Here is a 19,793-nt window from a genome sequence, read left to right as displayed (position 1 = left end):
ATAATATTTTTTGAAACATTTTTTTCTTCAAAATGGATTTCCTAGAAATAGAAGGAGTATTATTTATTTTTTACATTAGTCATTAGTAAGAACATGATTAACGAAGTGTTCTTTGACTTTTAGTTAAAAGTTAAGAAACGATCGCTTATATTCCGATAAAAATCTTACCCAAAAAATCCTCTATTAATGATGCTCTGAGAAAAGCCGAATCGTTTCTTGGCCATAAACACGACGTGTATGTGGCTTCGTTAATAATGGAACGACAAAATGTTGAGCTCTATATTGGGCCAAAAGTTTGGGCCCTTCCGCTGAATAGACAACCAGATAGTTGTTATATTATTATTACTCTCCTAAGGTGGGGTGGATCCAACGATCATCTTAATATGTAAAGAATCAACATGATTCTAGTACCAATTGATGACATCACAAATGTTGTGCTAATCAACCAACATGCGATAGCTTGGAGGTTAGCTCATGTCTCATGAAGTAGTCTAATTTGAGATAAGGCTATTGTGGCAATTATATTCGTAAAGCATTGTGATATTTTTTAAAAGTTGTTATTCTACAAATAAAAGTCATCATAAATCAACTTTCATATGTAAAAAAAAGTCACCAAAGGTCATTCACTTGTCCTAGAAAAATATCAAGGCTAAAGATCATAGATCTATAATGCAATGTCATTTGAGAGAAAACCATATTATAGAGTTTTCCGTCTTTATACGATATATGGTTTAAATTATCTTTGATTATAAAAAGTTAAAACTGTAATAAGGATCCGAGTTATGTCAAAATTGTGATAAGCTAAATTTAATCAGCATATCTTAAACTCTGTGGAAGATAATATTAATTAGTTGGAAAATGCTCATATGATATGCAGAAACATTGGGAATTTGAAAAAAAATACACTTTCACAATAATAAAAGTTAAGAACCAGATCGAAATATTGGTTTTGATTAAATTGAATATATTAAGTATAATAGTGAATTGAATTTAGAAAAGAAATGATGGTTTGTGGATTTCACAAAGGGAGATTTGGTTTGTTTAATTAGAAGAAAGTCATTTTGCCTATAATGTTAAAAGTTGTTGTGGTTGTAAACTGATGTGCCAAAGTCCAAGAAGTCTAGAGTGCGGAAAGTCCTCTTGCCTAACTTTTTGCATTATGACAAAAGTTAAGCGCTCTACAAATAGAAATTAATACAATGTTTGTTTGTTTTGTCTAATTATGTAATGTTAATTCATTTGTTGTTTTGAGATGTTAAAAGGCCACCGAAACATATTTTCGTCAACCAAATTATTATTTTTTCACATGCACCCTAATCTAGATTACTATTTTATACTTATGTGTGTCTAGTTAGACGACAAAGTAATCATACGATTTTAATATAAGGAGATAAACGTATTAGTTTTACCTTTTTCTTATCTTTCCATGATGTAGCGCCTTGCCAAACGACTAAATAACCTTAAACTTATGCCACATTCTTTTTATAAAACACTGCCCGACTAATTATTGGTCACTACCCCCTAAGAAAAATTAATTGGTTTATGCATTGTGGAACATTTTTTTTTTTGCTTAAAATTATGGAACATTTTTATAAGTCTGCTTGTCGGAACTTTGTTTGACCCGGCCGATTAGATTTTTATTTGAATCACTTGTAAGTGTCATAAACAACACATTTAGTGTTCGATTTATCTGAAGGTTCTAACATTTTTTTTTTAATAATAGAGCTAGTATTCAAGCAAGAGTCGATAATTAGTGACAAATAAAAGTAACTGTATTCAGCCAATTGGGAAAAATCAAGCATAAGTTTCTTACAAAATTAAACTTAAAGTTTTTTTTTTGATAAACGTGGAGATCCGAAAGGCTTTTCTTTTTAATTGAAATTTTAGAATAGTAACATCGAAATTTCTAACATAATTATATTTAGCTTTATATATTCATGTTTCTAGATCATAGTAACATCACATGATGATTCTTAAAAGTCGTGTATTTTTGACAATATCTTAGTTTTAGAATCCGATACATATATTTTTAACTAAACACACCAACTTATTAAAAAGAGTATATTGTTTGATTTTTTGTAGCAATTTTCTCTGATTTGTTTTCGGTTTTGATATGTGCATGTCTTCAAGTAAAATAAACAAATTCGATTACTCATCTATAATTTTTTTCTCCCACAGTCTCTTCCTCAAAATATACGCATGTCTCGTCTTTTCATCATACACTTGAGCTAATTACTATGATTAATATGAGTTGAATAATATTACTCTTTGGTATACCCTTTTTGTTCCTGTTTCCTCTCCTCATTTCAAGACTACATGTGCCCTCGTATACACACTTTCTTTTGTATTTTACATTATGTTAATCTGAGCGATAAAAGACCTCTAAAGACCAAATCTAAGCAAATCCCTGAACAAATGTCCTAACCAACAATTTAGTATGTAGTTACTTTTCGCTCGCAATGCGTTTGCCAAAAATCAAACAACTCTTTAGACAAAAAATAATCTTATATACTTTGGGATTAGTGATGTGCTTATATTAATCAGTGGAACTATTTCATTCAGTTTTAACTTATACTACTATCATTGCTCATGTCTCTTCAGTTCCAAGCAACGTATACCACTTTGTTAATGTGGTACACAACTAAATTAAGTTGCCTACTCCATATAAGTTTCTCTCTAGAATTTGTTTAACAACCCATTAATGGTTGAGCTCTAATAGATACACGACATTCCGAATGATGATGTGGAATCCTCAAGATCTAAGGTATATATTTCCATAAGTACATTTAAGGAATAAATATACATATATTTATAAGTACAAACAAACTACATAAAACTATTGCGTTCAAGCTGTCAAGATAGAGTTTCATTGAGTACAAGTACAACAAACTTATGTGAATGAGTTATAATGACTGAGAGTTCAAGAAATTTCGGCACGTAATCAAATTTTTTTTTGTATACTAAACACGTAATTAATTTGCTAAGTCATTGAATGAGATGCTTCTATCCAGAACCGGCTCTGCCTGTGAAGTATGTAAACTCTAAAGATCTTTACTTCCTGGTCATGTTTGTTAAACTCTAAATATATGGTCCCATTAAAATTATAAATTAATAATTTATATATTTTATATAAGTAATAACCTATTACTATATTGTTTGTTTTATATTCACAATAATATTATTTTTATATTTTTAGCACTTAATATATTTTGATGATATTTAGTAATATTATATCTAAAACTACATTTAAGTATATATTATATACACCAAATAATATAATAAAATTAATATAAATATCAAAATTTTAAAAATAACAATTAATATCTACACGCTAAAATCAAATATTTTGTTTTATCTTAGAATAAATCTAATCTATTAAAGGGGAAGTACATTTTGAACTTAGCCATGAGTTTTTCTTAATATTTACCAGTGTTTGCCACTGGGTTAATATTTTTCATTTTAAATAAAACTAAATTACCTTAAGAGCATCTCCAAAAAAAAACTCTATTTTGAAGTTTCCAAAACTCTATATTTGAAGTTTCAATGTGTTCGTCTCCAAAAGTAAAACTTCAAAGATAACTTCAAAATTATTTATATTTTACACTATGGTCTTTATATTTGTCATAGTTGATGTAAATTCATAAAACTTCTATAAATAACTAGTACATATATATAAATATTACAGAAATATTAATTAAAAATCTTACACTAAAATATAAAATTATAAATAAAAGTACATAATTAAATATTAAACTTCAAGCAAATACTACATCATTCCATAAAATTATTTCCGTAATGCTCCCATATATGATCAACTAGTGCATTTCGAAGTAAGAAATGATTCTCTTTATTTTTTATTTGTTGATTACGAGCCAAAAATTGCTGAAATCGGATATCCTCATAATATACCCGCTGATAGTTTGATATCATCAAACGAAAAAATCCTTGATCTTTTAAACGAAAGTACAACAAGCACGGAAAAAGGTCATGAGATGATTGAATTACAACTGGAAAATGTAGCAAAAAAGTTAGCTTTTAAAGAAGTAAAAGAGGAAAATAAAATATTGCTAAAAATTTAGTTTCTATCGATGATTTTAATATTCATGAATACATTCGATCTGAACAAGAAAGAATCGTATGAAAAAGGCGTCAAGAGCAACAACAACAATCATCTTCGGTTACACAAAATTTGTTTGGGCAATATTTTGGAGATTTGGGAGGTTCTGGAGCAAATTTACCAGACTATTAGTGCTGTTATAATATTTAAATTTGAGTAATAATTATGTTTTCATGTCTCTTTTTAATAAGTTTTTATTATGTTTTTTTTTGTAATATTTTTGTTGTTTAATTCTAGTTTTAAAATATTATAAATCTTGTTTTAAATTTTTTATTTAATTTCATGTGTAAAACTTAAATTTATAAAACAAATTTGAAATATTTATGAGATATAAAAGTTTTAAGGATTAAAACAATAAACAAAAAATATTTAAAAATTATAAATATGATGTATAGTTGTAAGGACCAAAATGTAAATAAAAAGATGAAACTTCAAATTTGAAACTCTATATTTTGAAGTTTCTTTTTAAAGAGCAAAAAACTCTATATTTGGAATTATAGAGTTTCTTTTGGAAATACTCTAAAACTTGACTATACCGACGACAAATGCGGTTGACTCCGTTGCAATTAATCTGTTATCATAAGAACTGGTTCAAAAATTAATTTATAAATACACTATTATGTGTTGTCGAACCATACAAACCAATAAATACAACCATATTGATAAATAATTGCAGAAATTAACCCGATCTATATTTAAAATCAGTAAATACAAACATATTGATAAATAATCCGAAACTTTATTGTACCGTCCGAGATATCCAATGCTAAACCGGATTAAGAACTCCAATTAAAAACTGGTATATTAATTAGTTCCTCCCGGGTCAAAATTTAGATAAGACAAACACAAATCATTTAAACTAAGATCACAATCTTATAGCCCACGTTAATTTTGTGGAGGTTTTTTTTTGACAACGAATTCTGTGGAAGTTAATAACTGCATTGCCATATCTTTTTCATTTGTAAACTATATATATATATATATTATTAAAAGAGAAGTACAAAATATAAATATCCCTTATTGAAACTATATTTAAATCTGATTGTCTTTTCTTAATTTACATAATATATTTAATCATCTAATGTCTTTCCTAATTTGAATAATAGATTTCTTTAATTGAATCTTAACAAAGATAGATTGGTACATATTGGTTAAACTATTGCTTCTGACAAAAAAAAAACCTTGCCGCCAACAGTGTTCTTCGTTTTTTCTCCGGTGTCGATCGTCCTTTGTCGGCACCGGAGAAGCCTAATTTTTACTCTCTCTCTTTTGTTTGTGTGATTCTATAGCTGTCTCTGTTCGGTATAAGTTGTTGTGGAAAAGCGTTTTTGAAGCGGATGAGGCTGTTTCTTCTTATCATGACCAGATCCCCTCTGGTGTGATGATGGAGGTCCGGATCTGTTCGATCGACGGTCGTGGCTAGCCCTCTTGTCCTCTGGTTATCCTTGTTCCTGTTTTGTTCTCCTTGGTTCTCGGCTTTCTTAGATGTGTTGGTCAAATGTGCTCTTGTTATATCCGGGCTGTGTTATCTCAATCCGTACTATGCTGTATGGTAGATCCCTCTCCTTTTTAAGGATATTGTCATGTTTCTGGCTACGATTCTTCTTCATGTTCTAGCTGCGTTCTACTCAAGCCACTATTGTGGATAACAGAAGAGCAAGCAGTGTGAAGTAAAATTTACTCTAGACATGGTTTTGATCGATGTTTTGCAGGAAAAGAATCCAAAATAGTTCTTCCAGGTCATTTTGGACTGCATCAGTTCTAGATGGAGATTCACTCATCTTTTCCAGACGATGCCATGTTTTGTTTTCAAGCTATCGTCATCAGTGTTGCTGCCCGTCTTCACCATTTGTTGTGCGTGAATTCCTCTTGACGATCCTTAGAAAAGCTTGGATTATTCTTAGCATGGTATTAGCAATGGATCTTGGTAAAATGTCAATTTCTGTGTTAGGATTGGAAAAGATCATTGTACTCTCTTTATGGTTCAATTCTAGTTTGTAATCCTTTGACCAAAAAAAAAAACAAAGATAGATTTCCCAATATATTTCGTATTAACATATTAAATATTTTTAAATATTCATTAGCAATAAACTATAAGTAAAAAACCACATATCATAATAAATTTATATAATATATAAATAAAATATAAAATAAACTATTGATAAATTATTGGTATAATGTATTCATATATATAAGTCCAGTTCATTATAAATATTTTATTTGCTTATATGATACAATTTGATATAATAGAAGATTAAAAAAAAAATATAACTATTCAAAGTAATAAATAAAATTGTAATGTTATATAAACAATTATGTAATACATTTAAATTATCAAATATATATTATACCATTTAGTACAAAAAATGAATTTAAGTTAAAACAAATATTCAGATGGTAACGGGTCAAGCTCTGAGAATAAACAATAACAGTGTGAGACCATTTTTATTTAACAAATTTATTCTAAAAGAAACTATAATCCCAAATATTTTTTCTATATTTTGCTAATTTATAAAATTTATTTTATTAGTTTGAAAGGGGTGCTAAAATTTTGGAATTGGAAAGAATTATGAACCACCCTTATACTATTTTAATTAGGATTATTGAAATTTATATCAGAATATTTAATTAAAATTTTAATTTATAAATAGAAGGTGCAACTTTATTTTGTGATATACGTTTGTGTTATAACTGCATAGTTTAGTTTTCGATCTAAATTTATGAATAAAAGGTACAACTTTATGTTGTGATATATGTTTGTGTTTGTGAAAAAGCCATAAACGTTTATTTTAGACCATGCATGTTGACTATAACATTATTTTGTTTGAACGTTTGAAAATATGGTTAATGTTAAAAATATTTTTCATTAACAATGTAAAATTCTTTTTACGTATATAAAAATAAAATCAAACATCCGCGCGGTTGCGCGAATCAAGATCTAGTATATCTTAAAATAAAAAATATAAATAAAGAAATTTTTGTAAATTAATATTTCTATAAATTACAAAAATTTCAAAGTCTCAACATTAGTAATTTATAGAGGTTCTACTGTATATTGTTTTGTCTTTCATACAAAATATAAACTAAAATAAATATCTATGCATGATTTTTGTTTATCAACTAACAAATAAGTAAGATTCTATTAATAAACATTTATCTACGTTTTATCAATAAAATTAAGCGGATGGAATAACAATCTTAGGAGTGGCCTAATTAAAGTATTACTCTTCGTGATATGGACTAGGAATATGGTTTATAAAATTTTCGTGTGACCACTAGCAGCCAAAAAAAGCATTATATAATATAGTAACATTTAACAATTATTAGTCCGTTTTATTTAATCCCCCTTTTAGGGCATTACCAGTTTATTTGTTATTTAATGTTTTTTTGGGTGTAAAATATTAAGAAAAGAAGATACTTTGTTGATTAATGTTGAAGGAAAGTAGGAAGATACTTTTGAAAGAAAATAGTGCAACATACCTTTTTGTGAATTTCTAAATATATTTTTGTTTCTTGAAGGGAAACAAAGTATAGTTTAACGATTTGGAAAATCTCATTTACTTTTCAAAATTTCTAATATATATACTTTGCTATCCAATTATCCTCTTTGATTATCTTTTCTCTTTCTATTTACAACTTGCACACACACTGATGGAAAAAAAAAAACCAAATTGCGACACTAGTACGAATATGTTACTAATTAAAAGCATATTTTCCGTGATTCATAAACTCACCAACTCTCATGATTTATGTACAGTTTAGTTATAAATACATTAATGTCTAACCCTCAGTACGTCTTGGCAAATTTTACCTCATATGTCATGTGTTAAAAGCTAATCCATCATATTAAACTATATATATTTTGGTTTGGTTCAGTTTATATACCGCCGGTTTTCAGTTTATTCGGTTCTATACTAAAAACCATAAATACATTTATTCTTACTAAATTTTGTGAATTTTACTTATATGATTAGATATTGGTTTTAATAAAACATGAAGATATTTTGGTTTTAAATAGACTATTTTTATTTACTATTTAAAATAATTAGTAAATATATTAAGTTAATAATAATAATATTTTTATAAAATTAAAATAAGAAAAATAATAATATATAATTTTATCAAATAACTAAATATTAGCACATAAATTTGTCAACAGAAAGTAAATTTTTTTTTAATTTGATAAAATGAAAAATAAATTTTAACTTCAAACAAAATATTAAATTACTAAAATCAACATTTTAAACATGGAGATCATATCAATAAATGAAATTATGCATATATTATTTATTACTATTATATAATTTACATGTAATTATTCTATTATATTTTAATTAATTAGTTTATTCGGTTTGATTGGTTTATATACCAAACCATATCTATATATTGCGGTTTCTCAAAATAACATCAATTCGGTATGTTTGGTATTACCAAATCCAAACCATTTTTTATATTTAAACCATTTTTTATATTTCGGTTAGGTTTTAGTGCTTTGAACAGCCATACTTATGTTTACAAGTCCTAGCAAAAAAACATAGAAGATAATCCACTTTCAATGGGTTCTGCAAAATTAATACAAAATAAAAAGTAATAAAACAAATTATTTACGTATCTCAAATTTGAGAAGCTTAACCCAATAATTTTTTAGTTGAGATACTATTGATAGATTTTCAGATTTGAAATAGCCTAATAAATTTTTATATGATTTGTATTATATTGAATTTTGAGAAAGACATAATTATGTAACCAGATGATAATCCGTGCCCTGCGCGGAGTAAATTTTAAAAAAATAAATTGTACCTAAATATTATAAATAATATACATTTTGCTTTCAATAACCTTTTTACATTTGATTTGAGGTGGGCATTCGAATACCATTTGGTTCGGTTCGGTTTGGATCCTTGCGGTTTGGTTTGGTTCGGATTTTTGCGGGTCTGGTTCGGGTTTGGGTTCAGATAACCTATTTAAATTGTTTTCAAAAATTAAAGTTCATAAATACTTTAAATTTTTCAAAGTTTAAAAATAAAAATAATATATAACATAAAATTTGAATAATGTATGCAAAAATACTTAAACTTAACATAAAAATTGTTCTAGCTTAAATATTTGGATAAAAAATCAATAGATATTTAAAGTATTTTAGGTATTTTAAGTATCGTTTAGCTATTTTAAACATGTACTTATAACTATTTATATATTTTTTCAAGTATTTTGGACAACTTAAAAAATGTTATATTTAAATGTTATATTTTTTGTATATTCTTTTAAATATTAAATTTAAAACTAATTAATATATTTAATTATATAAATCTTGTTCGGATATATTCGGATACCCGAAACATTTCATTCGGATCGGGTTCGGTTTTGGTTCTCTAAATACCAAAATTTTGAACCCATTCGGATATCTAACAAATTTTGGATAAAATTTCAACTATTTTTTGGATCGGCTTTGGTTCGATTTTTTGGATTGGATTTTTTCGCGCAACTCTAAATTTTTATTGTGACAAAATTTTAAACAAAAAATGATGATAGTTCCTATTGATTTTGGGTATGCAACAATTTTTAAACTAAAACACATTTTACTATGTATGTGACCAATTTAGTTAATCATTAAAAACTGTTCTATGCCCATTTAAGGAAAACAATGAGATGAACTTATAAATGTTACCATTTCAGATTGTCAATCGACACTTCCAAATATTTTTTGTCGGTGTTTTGACGAATAGAAAAGGGGTTAGGATTAGGAAAACAAATTTGTTGTGCAATCCATGTTCTCGCTAGGTGATTTTAATAGCTTCTAAATAAATCTTAGTTGTATTGATCTCTTGTAAGATTTTCGAACAATATTAATTAATAAAATCTCACACTTGCTAGAGTAATGAATTGTTTCTCAATTAATATATAGGAAATTAGAGTAATCATATAAATCAACATAATACTTCTTGTTTATTTACAATATATTAATGGTAAATAAATCAAAATAATCATTTTATTTATTTTATATGATATATAATTATATTTCAATGATATTGACATAAATATATAGAATATTTTAATATAAATATTTATTATTGAGACTTTCTAATCATATGTTTTTATTAACATTTGTATATTTGATGTAACAAACAATTTAAACCATTAATCTCAAAGTTATCGATGTGATATTTTCGATGCAAATTTTAAAGTTAAAATATTAGTCTCAATACGCTTTCAAAACAAATTTCAAAAATATATTTATGTATTTTTTTTAAATGGGTACATAGATTAATTAAAACGATATTAAATAGATATATATATATTATTTAATATGAATATCTAATAATTAAAAATCATATTAATACGATTTTATGATCCTTTGTATCTTGTTATAACAAAAAAATTAAGCCATTGATCACAAAATTTTCAAAGGGATTTTAACATTTTTTGTGATTTAAAGTCGTTTTAAAAATTTCAAACTATAACATATAAGAAAAAAATCTAAATTTTTTTATTATATGGTTAATGTGATTGTTTATTTTCTTTTAATAATATAAACTTTACTGAAAATGAGGAAGGATACAAAAATTGTTATCAAATTTTTACTATTCATAATCAATAATTGATATATATATATATGTATGTTAATCATATTAGGTAACACTGTTGCTTTTATTTAAGGAAAGAATACACGCTTTTTATATTTTGGGTTAATATAATGTTCTTTAACAATTGGATTTTGGACCTAAGTATTATTCAATTGATTCTTATGATGTCTTGTAAGCCAAATTGACATCATAATTAAGTGACACATAATCAAACCTCTTTTGTAATTATTACAAAATATATGTTATAATTTTTAATAGGGAACTTGATGATAACCTGCGCGCATGCGCGGAGTGAGTTTTTATACTAATATTTGTATTGATTAAATGGTTTTAACATTTTGCATCTGTACAATCTTAAATGTATCATCGTTGTTGAAAAGTTAACGTATTACAACTCATTTTAATTATTTTAATATAAATATTTATTATTGACACTTCCTACTAATATGATTTGATTAACATTTGTATATTTGCTATAACAAAAATTTAAACCATTAATCACAAAACTTCTTTTAGCGTGAGATTTATTAATACAAATTTCAAAATTAAAATTTTATGATCCCAATAATTTTTTCAATTTAAATTTTGAATTAACATATTTTTATATTTTATATAGTATATAATTTAATTTAAATGATATTAATATATATATATATATATATGAATATATATTAATGAGACTTCGCATTCATATGATTTAGTTGTATATTGCTTGAACAAAAAAAAATTAAACCATTAATCACAAAATTTTCAATGTGAGATTTTACTATTTTTACCAAGTTATAGCAGTCTTAAAAAATTCAAAATATAACATATAAAAAATATGTAATTTTTTATTATATGTTTAATGTGATTGTTTAATTTCTTTAATAATATAAAATTAAACAAAAAAGAGAGAAGATACAAAAATTGTTATCAAATATGTATTATTCATAATCATTCATTGTCATATATATGCTAATCATATTAGGTAATTTCATAGCTTTTATTTAAGTAAATGATTGAAACTATTTCTTTGTACACTACTAATCAATTTGATAGTTAGTTTGATAAAAAAAATTTAATTTATATTAATATGGACCAACTAATTTTTCTAAGAATTCTAAAAATTATTTTAGTAATGACACGTGGCTACAAAAACACGTTGTAATGCTCCGATATATGTATATATGTGTATAAATAATTATATATAACATTGTATAATAGTTTTAACGTTACAAAATTTAAATATGTTTTATTAACAAAATTAATTATTTAGTTGCTAAATTTTATTAAACTAACAAATTTTTTTATACTAAAATTTAAACTTTTTGACTTATTTGATTTTTTATTTTATTGTTATTTGTATCGAATACCGATTATATAAATATATATTATTCATATATCTTGACACTGAATATCCATCATAGTGACATAACAAATCAGTAATTAAAGTGTTGGTCCGGACAAATCGAATCGCGGATAGTTAAAATTCTGGATATCTAATTTGTGTATGTAACTCAAAAACAATACTTTTTGTTTTAAAATGATACACGTATTAGAGTTTTCATATATATTAAATTTCAGCTATAAATGTATAATTTGTTTTTGTGATTATCTATTTCCAACATTTTTAACTAAGAAAAATTTAATAAATACAATTATATCTTTCGAAATGTACAATTAATCATTTTTAATTTATAAAACATGTATTGAAAATATGTTTTTAATATATTTTTAACATATTTTTTTTTTCTTTTAAAAATATGTATCTTACTGAAACAGGTGGAGTACTCAGAACTGGTTTCGTTAAATTTAGAATTTCAATTACTGTTCTGAAAAAAAATATTTTAAATTTAATTCACTTTATTTTACTTATTTTCTCATAAGGTTTTGTCGTGTATCTGGAGTAATTAATTCACGTCGTCATGCACGATTTGATTTCAATTTAGATACGTTATCCCAGCCCATGAGAAGTATTTGTGTTGTGCGTATTGGTTTGAAGTAGTCCACCCTAAGAGCAATAATTGCGATGCTCGTAACTTTGACCTAATTTTTTGTCCCATTACACTGTTTGATTGTTTTTTTTTTTTTTGCCATGTTTATACACAATTATTTTCTCTTATTTCCAATATCTAAATATACATATACATATATACTTATACAAGCTGTCGACAACAGATGTATATTCTTAAAACAGTATTTTCTTTATTTTTAAGAATTTCAATTACAGTTTCTAAATTCATATGTTTTCAAATGCAAGTATATATATTTTAATTTTTTTGGTTACGTCAAACTTTTTGGTAAATTCTAACCCTATTTTTAAAAAGGGAAACTATAACCTTGTTCTTGAAAAATAATCGATTAATTTACATTTGATAGATAACCTGCAGCATACAATAAAGTTGGAGAAATTTAATCTGCAACATCCAGGACCTTGTTATCCGAAAACTAAAAAAATAGCAACTACAACATTTTCTACATACTCTAGGTTTTCAGTAAAATCATGTCAACCATTTTGGCGAATTTAAAAGTAAAATTTCAATTGTAAGTTTTTTTCTATTTGTCTTAACTGTACGCACATACCAAACATATTTCCACCATACCTACTATTTAGAACCAGAACTTCAGCTAACTTAAGCTTTTTAGCTCATTGTTGACTTGAGAAAACTGATAATATACTTTTGTGCGTGTGTATAGATGACTTACGTTATAGCCAACGTTTGATCCTTTAACTTCTACTGTGACTGATGTTTCCAATAAAAATGCTTAGAATCGGTTGACGTATATGATATATCCTAATAAAGAATTGGAAGTTGGAACGATAAAATAAAAATAGTTTTCCTGTTAAAAAACTACTGAAATGACCAATCCGGATATATGTATAAAAATATATAAAGTAGTTACTGTTCCACGAAGAAATACATCGAGGACGATATATCATTTAAAATGTTAATTTCCTAAGCTACCACTTTCATACTAACTAATAAGAAGAATATTAATTAGTACTTCCAAAGCAGTGATCCTTATCAAATCAGCATTTCAGATAATTTGTCCTCCTAAATTAGCATAATAAAAGAAAAAGGAGGGTGTTACGTTTGAGGAACACATTTTATTTTAAAAGACAATTAAAAAACTGGGGGGGGGGGGGGGGGGTCAGCAAAATATGAAGAGATTTTTTTTGCCAGCAATATCAAAAGAGTTTTCTCACTTCACGAAAACAAAATATTAAAGTTCGAAAATATTCGAAAGAGTGCATGTCTTTTTAAGCTGATCTCGCATTCCCTGCATCTCTCCAAAGCTTCGTGGACCGGTCTATATATTTGTGGAATGAAATATGACAACTTTAACTAATGTCGCTCTTTCATGTCTGTGAGTGGAATAGTTTTAACAAAAAAATTATATACACAGCTTTATAGATCATGCTATTTGAAGTGAAATTTATAATATAAACTGTATTGATTTTTTATTTTTGTAGTAAACACAACCAACCAAGGAGATTAGGGTTAAGTTTATGGTTTCCAGTTCAAAATTAAGAAATAATAAATATATTTTTCTTAACTTTCAATTTAGGCGAATAAACGTGTAAGACATATATTGTAACATTCCGCGGATTCAAGATCCAAAATGTATGCTTTTCGGAGAACAATTTAAATTATTTATGGGTAAGATATGTTTCGAAACATCAAATGAAATGATACGTTAATACATAATTGATCTACAGTAGCACAAAATCATTTTTGCCGTTAATGTGGTTGATACATAATATAAAAACTCATTGCCTGTAGATATCATCAATTCTTAAAAGTTATTTTCAAAATTAAAGTGGTAGAGGACCTAGAGGGTATATTAAGCCTATATGCTATATATTGTAGATTTAATACAAAGATGGCAATATAAAAAAGCCTAAAGCATAGGAATTGACGGAACATGCCTAAAATGTATGACATAGCGTATTTGAATGAAATTTTGTTCACGAGAAAAAATATCATCTTCTCCATCATCTCTCACGCCTCTTCCCTCTGTTCACATCTGTTTACTCGTCACCATAAGACATATATACATTAACCTAATCCAAAATTTCCACGTTATTTATAGATTTTCCAATTGAATTAAGTTGATGCATGTTATTTTATGCTGTAATTTTCATAGTGGTTAATTAGTCAATTGATCAATTTATATTATGTCTATCAACGTAACAACCTCTCTTATGCATTTGGATCTGCATCACCTACATGATGACTTTATCATCCAAGAGATTTAACAGTCCTTCTCTCTCTTAATCTTGATTACCATAAGTCAAACTTAAGATTCTTTTTATTGCTATATGGAGTCCAATTATCGCACATAAAAGGTTAATTAATTAATTTATATATGACTATATGTACACATTTATACGAACATAGATGTATGTGAAATTCCAAAAGAGTTCGTGTAATCCTTAGCAATGACATTGCTATAATACATGTTAAAAACTACATGTAAATGGAAGAGTTAAAGAGAATTACATAGCCAATATGAATAATCTGTTAGCTGAAGTTATCATACTTCTATTTATATCTAATTTTCTTTAAATTTGTGTTTGATCTTTAAATATGCATGTGAGTTTATAAAGGGATGCAAGCTCCTAGATAAAATCTAAGAGCCAATAATATCATTACTAGATGAGTTAAGTGAAGACCAAGTGAGTATATCTTTTGGCAGACATATGCAAATCTTGTGAATATGATTGAAATGATAATTATTCAACGGATCATAAAGAAAGAGCTTGATTGGAGGATTAACCAACATATAAACAAAGATGATAATAAACAAAATAACACATAAAATAAGAGGAAAGCCTGCACAGGTAATGTTGACCAACAATAGCTTCATTCTAACTAGACAAGGCCATGTGTGTTGTAGGACCTCCCAAATATATTTTTTTAATAATTATTTCATCATTTCCCAATTTATTATATAACCATGTTCTCTCCCTTCTCCTCATACCACTAAACCAACCTTCAAGAATAGAGAAGAAGCGATATCTCTTAGCAAAAAAATAAATAAAGTCTCTCTTTTCTTCTCTGAACTCATCATTGCAACATAGGCTTTGTTTGTGTCTGCTTTCAGACATAAAAAAATGATACCCAGTTACGACCCAAATGATACAGAGGCTGGTCTCAAGCTTCTCGAGGATCTAACCTCAAATGCAGAAGCCATTCAAGAACAAGTTCTCCACGAAATACTCTCTCAAAATTCTGGAACTCAATATCTCCGAGCATTTCTTGATGGAGAATCCGACAAGAATCAACAAAGTTTCAAGAACAAAGTCCCTGTGGTAAATTACGACGATATAAAGCCTTTCATTCAACGAATCGCCGATGGAGAATCCTCTGATATCGTCTCCGTTCAACCCATCACAGAGCTCCTCACTAGGTAAATATAATTAATATGGAACATATAGTTTAAATTCGACCATAGGTTACAAAAAAATGATTATTTGGTCACATTTAATATATATTTGACTATATATTATTGGATGCAGCTCGGGGACTTCTGCAGGAAAGCCGAAGTTGATGCCTTCTACAGCTAAAGAATTGGACAGGAAAACATTTTTCTACAGCATGCTTGTGCCTGTCATGAACAAGTAAATAAATGAGTTATTATTATTTTATATTCTTAACGTCAAAATATAAAACTAAGAGGGTGAAACCTATTTTGGATTTCTAAATTTTGTTTTTTTGTTTTTTTGTTTTATCTGATTAAAAAAAATAAAAAATTAAAACAAAACCAATCGCGAGCCGCCAAGTGTCGTGGGACCCGCAAAATAGCGTAAGAAACTGATAAGAGCCATCCGTAATTGGGGTGATTCTTTTTTAAAGAAAACGTGGGGCCCACACACTGATTTCATGCAGAAATCCATTTTGAGTTCTGCGATAATCATGCTCTAAGTAATTATATGTTTTCGAGTAATTAAATGTTGATTTACATTTGTTATAGTTAAAGCATTTTAGTTTTTTTCTGATTTGATTTTCTTTTACGTTAATCTATGTTTTATTGATTATAGTTCAAAAATACATCATTCAGAAAATTAAAAATTTATCATATTTTTGCTTTTTGTTTATAAACAATATACTTATTTTATCTGGTTATTTGGCTCTCTCCTCGGGTATAAACATCATAGCAAATAATTTAATAGATAAATTTTGTCTTTTGTTATTAATAAGTTTGGTCTTCTTTAGTCAAACTAATGAAACAGTGAAGAAAAGCTTTTTGTTAATAAATTGTATTACATGTATAATTGCAGATATGTGAATGGGCTAGGTGAAGGAAAAGGGATGTATCTTCTTTTCATAAAACCTGAGATCAAGACTCCTTCAGGTCTAATGGCACGTCCTGTGTTGACTAGTTACTACAAAAGTCAGCATTTCAGGAACAGACCATTCAATAAGTACAACATCTACACAAGCCCTGACCAGACAATTCTCTGTCAAGACAGCAAACAGAGCATGTACTGTCAGCTTCTCTGTGGTTTAGTCCAACGATCTCATGTCCTAAGAGTTGGAGCTGTCTTTGCCTCTGCCTTTCTTCGAGCGGTCAAGTTTTTGGAAGATCATTACAAGGAGCTTTGCGCAGACATTAGAACCGGTACTATCACCAGCTGGATCACTGACTCAGCCTGCAGAGACTCGGTTTTATTGATTCTTGAAGGACCAAATCAAGAACTGGCTGATGAAATTGAGTCTGAGTGTGCTGAGAAGTCATGGGAAGGGATTTTAAGGAGGCTATGGCCTAAGGCTAAGTATGTTGAGGTGATTGTGACAGGTTCGATGGCTCAATACATTCCAACACTAGAGTTTTATAGCGGTGGTTTACCTTTGGTTTCAACCATGTATGCTTCCTCTGAGTGTTACTTTGGTATCAACCTTAATCCGCTTTGTGATCCTTCGGATGTTTCGTATACGCTTCTTCCTAACATGGCATACTTCGAGTTCTTGCCTGTTGATGACAAATCTCATGAAGAGATTCACTTTGCTTCGCAGTCTAACGCCGAAGATGATGATTCTATCAAGGAAGATCTTATTGTCGACCTTGTTAATGTGGAAGTTGGTCGATACTACGAAATTGTCATTACTACGTTCACAGGTTAGTGTCTCTCTATGAATACAATCTCAGTATATTATCTATGCTCTAAACACAACCGGATGAAACATTAGCCGCATCTATACTATTAAAGCAGGATCATATTGTTCTTTTTACCTTAGCATGCCCTTTCTTTACTAACATTGCATGTTTCATTAATGGCAATCAAGTAATATTAATAACACATCTATATTGGACCTTTTTTTGGATCCAACCCATTGTCCACATCAGATCTCTCTTGGACCATTTGGGCCGATTAAGAAATCAGATTCAATTCTCACATTTTTTTTCTTTTGGGCCATTGGGTCCAAGTTCAAATAATTTTTTTTCAACCATTCTTAATTATTTAATTTAAGCATTCATAAAAAAAATTGATTTTTTCATTGAAAAGAATAAATCTTTATTAAAAGTATATAATTATTTTTATTAAAAATATTAACCACATAATAAAATTAATTTATCAGTGTTATACCAACTTAATTCATTAAAAAAATAAAGTTTAATTTTTAAACATAAATAATCATTTATAAAGAAAGATAAAAAGTTTAAGTCTTTTATAAATAAAACACAAATATATGAAATATGACATTTACTAAATATTTTGATTATTGAAAAAAAAAAAATAATAAACCCGCGCTTTGAAAGCGCGGATCAAAATCTAGTTAACCCTTAAAATTTAAAGAGTTATATATTATAAGTCACATGATCCTAAAATTCTCGAAGTTTCTTTTGTATTACAAGTTTAGTCTAAAAAGATTTATGGTCCTTTAAATCTTAGATTCGGTCCTAATCCCACGTCTCATATTATATAGGATTCCTAACAAAACTAGAAACTTGTAACACAAGTAACTTATCGGAATGTTTTTTCTTGTTAGGTTTATACAGATACAGAGTGGGTGATATTCTAAAAGTGACCGGTTTCTACAACAAAGCGCCTCAATTTCGTTTCGTGGAACGAAGAAACGTTGTATTAAGCATAGATACCGACAAAACAAGCGAGGAAGATCTATTAAACGCGGTGACACAAGCTAAACTTAACCATCTCCAACAACCTTCAAGCCTCTTGCTCACGGAGTACACTAGCTATGCGGACACGTCATCGATCCCGGGGCATTACGTGCTCTTCTGGGAGCTAAAGCCACGTTACAACAACGACCCACCAAAGCTAGACGACAAGACAATGGAGAAATGCTGTTCTGAGGTTGAGGATCGTTTGGATTACGTGTACAGGAGATGCAGGAACAAAGATAAATCTATTGGGCCATTGGAGATAAGAGTTGTGAGTTTGGGGACTTTTGATTTGCTGATGGATTTTTGTGTCTCGCAAGGATCTTCGGTGAATCAGTACAAGACTCCAAGATGTGTTAAATCTGGAGGAGCTCTTGAGATTCTTGATTCCAGAGTTATTGGGAGGTTCTTCAGTCAGAGAGTTCCTCAATGGGAACCACTTGGTTTAGATTCTTAGTTTCTTTTTCTTTATTTTTAATATATCAGTCTTGATTTTAAGTAAGATCCTCATTTATTTAAGTTGCTAATTGGTGTTTTTTTTTAATATTATTAAATGTTTGTTCTCTTTTGTCTCTTTTGTAACAAACTTTCAGCAAAGTCCTCTCATTTTGTGAATGTATACTTTTTTTTTTGCTAAGAATGTAAATATCATAAATGATGAAGATTAGTCTACATAAGTAGTTAACCTATACAAAATCAATTCCCTGGCAAAAAGAAAGTAAAAAACAGGGGATTGATACAAAGCGACATCATGGAGTTCCTAAGAAGCCCAAAAAAAGACCTATGAGCCAACACATAAGATCAGATTAACCAAAGCTGCATGAGGGCTCTGAATTTCTTCCTCGTCCGCAGTGCTGTGATGGAGTTAACAACCTGCCTGTTGATGTCTTTAAACGCCACAAGCGGGGGAGACAAAGTCTGGTTGAAGAGCATATTGTTGCGCTGCTGCCAAACCGTGTAGAGAAGAGTCTGCACCACAA

General features: G+C 28.1%; 1 protein-coding gene across 1 annotated transcript; it reads left to right on the top strand.

Moving 5' to 3' along the window:
- Positions 1–15,659: 15,659 nt before the first annotated feature.
- On the top strand, positions 15,660–19,378 carry LOC106395849 (indole-3-acetic acid-amido synthetase GH3.17-like). Its single transcript, XM_048762430.1, has 4 exons — positions 15,660–16,098; positions 16,208–16,309; positions 16,970–17,808; positions 18,681–19,378. The coding sequence occupies exons 1-4, from the start codon at positions 15,803–15,805 to the stop codon at positions 19,268–19,270; spliced, it is 1,827 nt and encodes a 608-aa protein (XP_048618387.1). The 5' UTR covers positions 15,660–15,802; the 3' UTR covers positions 19,271–19,378.
- The last annotated feature ends 415 nt before the right edge of the window (positions 19,379–19,793 follow it).

The sequence above is a fragment of the Brassica napus genome, chromosome C7, assembly GCF_020379485.1.
Source record: "Brassica napus cultivar Da-Ae chromosome C7, Da-Ae, whole genome shotgun sequence".
Classification (NCBI taxonomy): domain Eukaryota; kingdom Viridiplantae; phylum Streptophyta; class Magnoliopsida; order Brassicales; family Brassicaceae; genus Brassica; species Brassica napus.
This window is presented reverse-complemented; position numbering and strand designations above follow the sequence as displayed.